This window comes from Sinocyclocheilus anshuiensis, unplaced genomic scaffold (genome assembly GCF_001515605.1).
Source record: "Sinocyclocheilus anshuiensis isolate Anshui unplaced genomic scaffold, SAMN03320099.WGS_v1.1 scaffold117, whole genome shotgun sequence".
Taxonomy (NCBI): domain Eukaryota; kingdom Metazoa; phylum Chordata; class Actinopteri; order Cypriniformes; family Cyprinidae; genus Sinocyclocheilus; species Sinocyclocheilus anshuiensis.
Window position 1 is genome coordinate 1,967,207 of NW_015536624.1, and position 8,986 is coordinate 1,976,192.

The 8,986-nt window shown below is 39.5% G+C and overlaps 1 protein-coding gene and 1 long non-coding RNA gene across 2 annotated transcripts in view; one reads left to right on the forward strand and one right to left on the reverse strand.

Annotated features, from left to right (window-relative positions):
* Window positions 1-865, forward strand: part of LOC107653223 (uncharacterized) — an 18,116-nt gene extending 17,251 nt beyond the window's left edge. The window contains exon 3 of the long non-coding RNA XR_001630197.1: window positions 587-865. This is a non-coding gene — a long non-coding RNA (uncharacterized LOC107653223). The remainder of the gene's footprint in view (window positions 1-586) is intronic.
* A 1,439-nt stretch (window positions 866-2,304) lies between these two features.
* Window positions 2,305-8,986, reverse strand: part of LOC107704387 (reticulon-4 receptor-like) — a 93,503-nt gene continuing 86,821 nt past the window's right edge. Inside the window, exon 2 of the mRNA XM_016507306.1 lies at window positions 2,305-4,387. Within this exon, the coding sequence (XP_016362792.1) occupies window positions 2,970-4,387 (1,418 nt within the window). The 3' untranslated portion in view covers window positions 2,305-2,969. The remainder of the gene's footprint in view (window positions 4,388-8,986) is intronic.

The window sequence follows — 8,986 nt, forward strand, 5'->3', positions numbered from 1 at the left end:
TTTTTTTTATTGTGGTGAATTATCAATTATTGTGGTGTGTGTAAATACATATATGTATGTATGTAATGTGTGTGTGTGTGTGTGTGTGTGTATATATATATACACACAAATACATACATACATATATCCACTAAGTCATAGCTGTGTTTTAGGTAGGCCATCCAGCCTCTCATTGGCCTATTGTTTAGGTAGGCCATCCTCTTATCCACCTTTCTTGAACCAACCAATTCCCAGTGAATAAAATCTGGTACTATATTGTTTTCTTGCTAAGTAAAATGGGTTATGAATACTGTTGACCTTTTAAACCTCTGTTTGTTATCATAATTACACGGCATCTGCATTGCAACTGTGAAACGCAGCAATCCAAGAACGTTTTCATTATAACCAACAAAGCTTATTCATCAATGCACGCTTATTGTGCATGTTAAAGATGGCTTCATCGATTAGAGCGTGAGCTTTCTATTTTTACTGTGTCGCTAGCATTGTAGACAGGGTGTAAATGAGCTGACAGGACTGTGTTTAGTTTAACATACGACTTCTGGCTAAACCTCTCCCTACTGAAGTGTGCTTTGCTCTCTCCTGCCAGACTCCTGCAGCACACGAGTAGTTGAAGGCAGTGGACGAGGACTTGAGCGCCGGCCAGATTTGACAAAGCAATGGGTCATCATCCGCAAACAATCCCAGCACGGGCTGCCATCTGTTTATGGGAGAGGACAGAACACGGATTCCTACAGTGTGATAGTCTATGACCCATACTTGAGCACTTCTCAATGTGTACTACAGATTAGAGGTTGTTCATTGATATGACATTTCCAGTCTAAATTGGGAATAAATAGTGCAAGGATTCTATTTTAGATGAATAAATATGTTGTGATCCCTGTTGAGGAACTACTTAAAGATGTCAACAAATGTTTTGCAGGTTTTACAATACATGATAAAGTACCAACCAACCTGAGCTATATATGTGACCCTGGACCAAAACCAGTCATAAGTAGCACGCGTATATTTGTAGCAATAGCCAACAATACATTATATGGGTTAAAATGATCGATTTTTCTTTTATGTCAAAAATCATTAGGATATTAAGTAAAGATCATGTTCCATGAAGATATTTTGTAAATTACCTACCGTAAATATATCAAAACTTAATTTTTGATTAGAAATAGGCCTATGCATTGCTAAGAACTTCATTTCAACTTTAAAGGCGATTTTCTCAATATTTTTATTTTATTATTAATTTTTTTTGTATCTTCAGATTCCAGATTTTCAAATAGTTGTATCTTGGCCAAATATTAATCTATCATAACAAACCATACATCAGTGGGAAGCTTATTTATTCAGCTTATTCAGATGATGCATAAATCTCAATAAAAAAAAAATAAAAATAATTGACCTATATGACTGGTTTTGTGGTCCAGGGTCATGTGTGTGTGTGTGTGTTGGTCCAACAAGTTTTAGTATGTTCTTTTAATACAAATTAGGATGAGTTTTTCCATTTATTCTGAATTTGTTCCTCTTTGCTCCTCCAAGTCACTTTGAATAAAAGCCTGTGCTAAATGCATAAATGTAAAATATGAATGTAAGATTGTATAAACATATAAAAGCATAGGAGAACGTTATTAAAATGGAACATTAATACAAATAAATCACTAGTTATGATCTCTTGTAAATGTTGTGCTATTAATAGAATATTTATGAACTGCATTATTGTATTTTAAGTGGCATTTGGCATTGTCAATGGCAAACGTATACAAAGAATGTCGATTTTACTGCTGCTGACGTGCATTTTATCATAATTGTTCATCAGCATTTCCTCACACCACACACACATACTTCGGAAATGTCATAATATTATTTCAAGTCCTTAATGGTGAAAGCCAAGTAGAAGAAACCTGTACTACGAGGAGTACTCTTAACTTCAGTCAGTGTCAAATTCATTAATGTGGTTATGAAAGATGTCTGGTTGTTTTGGCAAGCTTCAAGTTGTGAATTTCTGCGCTTCGCACATGGATGAATCATTAGTGATTATGTTAAAGTTCATTAATGAGCAGAAATGTGTGCCTTTGAGGTTTCAGTCCTAATGGAATATACACAAAATAGACATTCAGTTCCTTCGGGTTTCATTTAGTCTTTGAATTTGCTTAAAAAAAGGATAATTACCTTTTGTTTGCAATATAACTACAATATAATATGAAATATATGCTATATGCTATATAGTATATGCTATGTTCTTCAGTCACTTGAGAAGCCATCTGTAAAAAATGAGATATTTTATTTGTCATATATTTATGCGTGTACACCAGCAAAATAAAATGCATATCTATGATTCCATCGCAATTTCAGTGAACAAATAGACAGCATTCCTTCCCAAGATGCCACCTGCAGTGTGTGTCATGACGCAAACAGAACATAGCACATATTTGGGAAGAGTTAAACATTTGTCTTTACTGAAATACTTAGAAACATAAAAAACAGCATAGAATAAATGTATCACTTTTAAAAGAAAAAAAAAAAAAAATATATATATACTGGGGGAAAAAAATCATGTCACTCCCCTTCGGTTTCTCATCGGCAACATTCCTGGGTGCTTTCGGCGCTCTGGTTTAGTTTAGTCATGGTTTAAGGATTTTTTTTCTCTTTTTTTAGTGGTTCATCTACAATAGTCACTTTCAGATCAACTTTTTTTTGGAGGTGATGTGGGAATAGGGAACTCTCCGCAGTGTTGCTTAAACACAGCACATTAAAAGTACATAGAACAAACATTTGGGCACCGTGTTTTATATACATTAGATCTCATGTATTCTGTAAAGGCATTCATTTCTTTTAATGCGTCTTTAGCATTACAACTTATTCTCAACCATGCGGGGCAACGTCGTAACCCCCTTTTCATCGTCTTTTGCCTGTCCACGTAGGCTACTGCAGGTATTTTGTGTCATTGTAAAGAGCAAACTGATGGACGAGAGTATGAACTAGGACAAAGCCAGAGACAACAAGAACAAGGGGAGAAAGAGAACGGCCAATACTTGAATGGTGGATGCGTGAGCCTTTAGACAATACTGGTCTGATTTGGGCTTTTTGGAGCACTTTTTTTTCTTTCTGGTTGGCGCTGTAGAAGGTTCCAGATTGTCCAGAAGATCTGGGTTGATTTTGTCCATGGTCTGGTCGAGGTTGTTGGACATGGTTCCCAAAGGACCATCGTTGAGACTCTGCTTATTGTGAGTGTCGTTTTTCGTTCGCTCCACCTCCCGAAACTTGGTTTTGGAGATGTTCTCCTTCTCTTTCAGGGGATTGTTGGTGATCTGCCGGCTGTTGTAGGATGAAGGATCCGGGAGGGACTTACTGGAGATAATGGAGGATTTGTCGTTATCCGAAAGACAGCACCTGGGAATGCTTTTGACGAGAGGATCGTCGAGTGAGAGGAACTTTCCAGAGCGTGCCTTGGTGTTGAAGATACTGGTTTGAACCTGTGACGGAGAGTCCACGCATCCCTCCAAATCGTCGCTCTTCAGTCGCTTAAGGTCCTTCCCGGTTAGAGAGGTCGGAAGGTGGCACTCCAACTCGGAGCTGGACCCTTTGAAGCGTTTGAACCAGTCCCACAGCGGCCTGGCTCGACAGTCGCAAATCCATTGGTTTCCGTTGAGCCTCAGGTACTGGAGGGACACCAGCGGGTTCATGGCCTCTCCTGTCAGCATGGTGAGGTTGTTGAAAAAGAGAAACAAGGTGGTCAGCTTGCCCAGGTCATTGAAAGCCCGCTGTTGCACGTGTATGATGCGGTTCTGGTGCAGGAGCAAACGGTCAAGGTTGATGAGACCACGCAGCATGTGGTCGGTCACCACCTTGATCTTGTTGTTATGTAAGAATAGGTAGGTGAGGTTGGCCAGGTCCAGGAAAGTGTCTTCGTGCAGCGCCAGAAGGTTATTATCCTGCAGGTAGAGATACTGAAGCGAGAAGAGTCCTCGGAAAACTCCCACCGGGAGCTCGGACAGCCCGCACCTGTGCAGGTGAAGGGTGTGCAGCTTGGTCAGACCCCGAAACGCGGTGGGACTGATGATGCGAAGGTTGCTGTTGTCGCCGATGTCTAATTCTTCCAGTCTTTCCAGTCCGTAAAAGGCCCCCGCCTCGATATGGCTGATGTTATTCGAGTACATCCACAGGACGGTGAGGTTATGCACTGAACTAAAGCTGGTCGATCGGATCACTGTCAGTTTGTTGCTCTGGAGGAATATTCGCTGGCTACGGACGGGGATCTCGGTGGGAATAGAGAACAGACCCTGCTGTTGACAGGCCACGGTTGGCCTCGGCTCGCTGTAGCACATGCACTTCGCCGGGCAGCCATTCATCACTGGCACCAGGTTAAGCCATAACACCAGGCAGAGGAGGCGACCACCTGTTGAGAAGAGACAAAAAGCCTAGGGGTTAGCTCAAGGTCAAGACAGCAGCTACTTCATTTGGCAGGAAAGACATGATTTCATGTTTGCAATTTTAAATAAGCTGGAAAATGGGAATGTGTAACTGTGATAATGTAACACATTTCTTTTTTCAATACTTTTAATCAGTCAGGACTCATTAAATTGATTAAAAGCAACAGCAATGTTACAAAATATTATATTTTAAAGGAACAGTTTAACAGTTTAACTTTCTATTTACCAAAGACAAAGAATACTGCTAAAAGTAGCACAACTGTTTTCAGCACTGATAATAAGAGATTATCAGCATATATCTACATATATTTGATTTCTGTATTATATTTTCTTTATACGTATATACATAAACATTTCTGAAGGATCATATGATGATATGACACTGAAGACTGGAGTAATGGCTGATGAAAACTCAGCTTTGCCATCACAAGAATAAATTACAGTTGAAATTGTTTTTGTTTTTTAAATAAATGAATAAATAATAAATGCAGCCTTGATAAGCACAAGAGACTTCTTTCAAAAAAATTTACATTACACAATTTAAAAACATTACAGTACATTTAATATACATTTAATTTAAAATGTATTTTAAAATGTATATTTACATAATTTAAAAACATTACAGTACATTTAATATACATTAAATAATCAACATGTTATCTTTATTATAACCACACTTCTATTACAATACTTTTAATATCTATCTGGGGAAAAAAGATTTGCACATTGTAAAGGAAGGAAAATGTACAGTAAATCTCTCCAGGAAATTACCTCACCTTTTAAAAAATACAAATGTAAATCCAATATAAGCCATTTCCAATGAGTTAACTAAAAACAGCATGTATTTAATTCAGACACAGCAACCAAATGTGCTCTTCTATACATTAAACAACTCTAAAATGGCTGCCTGCCTGTCAGTGCACGACCTGTCTGTACTTGTGCCTGCATGTGTGAATGCTACCGGCAAAAATTTGTGCCGCGGGATCCATTCCCATCCATCAGCCAACGCAAGCGAGAAAATCCAGCCAGTTGAGAGGACTGATAAATGAAACATTGGAGGGAGCCTTGAATGAAATTAGCTAGTGCTAATAGCAATGATGGAGCTAATCGCATTCCAGCATGGTGTAAGGGGTGACATGTAGTCTGTCCAGAGGAAGATAAGTGTGCTGTGGGTGTTCGATGCGTGGTTGGGTGAGATGGGGCCAGGGGAAGGACTCAGAATGCTGGATCTGAGCCTCATGGGAGTGTAGCGAGTGTGAACATGCTTGAAGTGGTTCTGGAGTGTCATAGATAAGATGGCCTCTTCTCATCTCTGATCTGAAGACCAGTAGTCTGTGTGTGTGGATGTGGCACAGATGTGTCTGAGGGTGGGTTTATCTGCGGGAGGCACTCAGATAAGGAATACCCTTTTCATTCAGTCATTCTTGATGCCAGTCATTATGTAGGAGATCAGACGATAAAACACGACCCTATATGAGATCTCTATCATACATCACAGAGAGACTGATGCAGAGACATTCATCTCTGGACAATTTAGGCTTCACATGTCAATAATTCTCAACATCTGATACTTCTGGTCTAGAAGCAGTCTGAGAATATCAACTGCTATTCATCTAGTCATCCTTAGAAAGATCTATCTATCTATCTATCTATCTATCTATCTATCTATCTATTCAGATGATGGACCAACTATTGCGATTAGACAGACAGACAGACAGACAGACAGACAGATAGATAGATAGATAGATAGATAGATAGGTGTTCAATTCAATTCAAGAACGATTTTTGCAAATTCAGAACGATTTGATTAGAGACAATTCACAATTTCGATAAATTCGATTTATTAAACAGGGAAAATTAGCATTAGAACACAATTCCTTAAAAGCGCCGATGGGAGGGGGAAATTCTGTGGGCGATTAACTGACAATGCACACATTAAAGAACACAGACGCAACCAGATCATTTCCATAATGACCAGCACAATCTACCAAGAGAAGCACAAATTACTGCCTGCTTTAAGACTGCTTTTTTTGGCCGCTAAATAATGGCACAAATACCAGTAATTTGACGTGCGCGAACGTTAGTAAATTGCTTTGCGTGATTAATTTAAATAGTCTCCTCCCATAAATTTTGCGTCTGAAAGGGAAACTCCTACAAATGCATATTCAATGCCATGGTCAGACACAAAAATAACTGTGTCCACACCTTTTCAGTGCTAATTCTTCACTGCGCGTCTTTAGTAAACCCTGACAGTACTATTTTAACGCTAAAGGGCGGTTTGCACTAGTGCAAGCTGTTAGTAAATCTGGCCCTTAATGTGCATATATTTTAAAGCATTGAATCACTATGGAAATCGCAATTCATTCGATTCTTAGCATTTTAAATCGATTACTGTCCGAAATCAATGTTTGTAAATGATGCATCGAGAAAACGAGTGAATCGTTACAGCCCTACTATATATCTATCCTTCCATCCATCCATCCATCCATTCAAATGGTGGACCAACTGTAGATAGATAGATAGATAGATAGATAGATAGATAGATAGACTGACAGTAGCTCAATATCTTGTGACCATTCACCAACTGTTTCATCAAGCGTCACGTTTACATAATCAGACTAATGTGAGAGATTTCCACGTGCACGCACAGGAGGCAGAGGAGCCTGTGGATGCTCTTGCGCAGCTCCCTGAATTCTTCTCCGTCCCTCAATCTTGCAGCTTGTTAAATGGAGCTTGCTTGAGGCTTGACAGCATCCCTGTGTTACACTTTCCCTCAAATATCCTCCCTCTCCCTCTGCCGCTCCTGTCATCTTCCACCAGTGAGCTGTCAGCCTTCCTCTCTGTCTTTCTGCTTCACAGCGCTTCTCTTTCACCCTCTCTGCCGATAAAAATATTCCATCGCCGCGCTTTGAAATGTTAGGCTTCACGAATCTACCAGACCTCCTGTTTTATCTTCTAGTCATTAGCGGACTATCCCCACCCACACAATGCACGGCGGAGCCCCGCTTTCAAAGCTCCCTTTTTTTCATCCGTAGCCGACCGTGCTAACCTTGCGGTTCCTTGTGTCTTTCATCTGTTTAGTGCTGAGTAAAGCTACTCAAAATGTCATACGCCATCCTCCAATTATTTCAGCGCATTGTCTCGTCCCTTGGACAGTCACATAGCCGTGTCCTTTATTGCCGGGCGCCCTTCACTGTAAAGGCCATTTGGCAGACACCGACTACATACGAGCACTCAATGTTTTTGTACCTCGTCTCCATCAGTATGCCGGTCATGCCTCTCCTTTCTCTAATCCCAGTAAGGAGCCCTGCTTTGCCTTTTTATATTTCTCTTTTTCTCCTTTTCTGTCAAGGGGATGCCCATATCCTGTCGTGCCATCGAAACAACAGCCCGTTTCATAAAAGGTTATTGCATTGCAGCCCACAATCTATACAGCGGCATTCTCAAACTGTTTACCCACCTATTAGTTTTGCATTACCTCTGGTATTTTTCTAAACTCAAGAGAATCGCTCATAATAGTGGCGGCGCTCCAGCCGACCGCTTACTCATTTTGCAGAGAAGCCAAGCTGCATTCTCAGATGACGAGCTTATTAGCAGCGCACCGTTCGACGTGCTGAGGACCACCCTCTTGCAAACCTGACAAGCTGAACGGTGTTTTCAGCTTTGCATAAAATGCACTGATTGCTGCTTGTCTCTCCACTTGTATGAAAAGCTCTCATCCTGATATAAAAGACGCCAAGGGAGAGCGAATAAACCATTGATAAACAGGGAGGCGAAATCAAGGATACTTCTCTGCTGTCTAATTAAATTATTTGTATGGAAAACAAAAGGAGACAGAATACTGAACAAGGACTTGAGATAACTGTGTGCACAGAGAGAGAGAGAGAGAGACAGCGAGGACAAGTGGCAATCCCTGACTTAGCACATTTGCATATGTCTCCGGCATATGGAGAGCATGTAACGACATTTACACCATTTTTATCTCAACCGTACAAGTGGGTTTGACAAGTAATAGCAGCCACTGTCTCGAGACCAACAGGGGCGTTTTGGGCATGGAGTGGATGGATTTAAACAAACTCCTAACTGCAAATCGTACACTTTAACAGTATGTAGCTTGTCCTGCACAACGTTATTATAATTAACTAGGGATATGCCGGTATCAAATTTTCATGTTGCGATTAATTGCTAATGCTTTTATCACGGTATACGGTATTATCATGGTATTGAAATTTAGTTAAAAAAAAGTGCTGTCATTATACAGTATAACAGGTTTAATAACTTTTTTCTTATAACAAAAATAACTGAACATTTAAATGCAATAAAGCAATACAGGAAAATGTATAAAGCTAAAAGTTTTACACAGATTAAAGTGCAAAAGGAGCTTTATATATATATATACAGAATGAGCTTATATATATATATATATATATATACATTCAAGGCAAATAAAATATGTAGTTTTATTTATTTTTTTTTTTAAATAAATCTAATTCAAAATATTAACAACAACTATCAATAATACTTAAAGGGATAGTTCACCCAAAAATGAAAATTGTGTCATCATT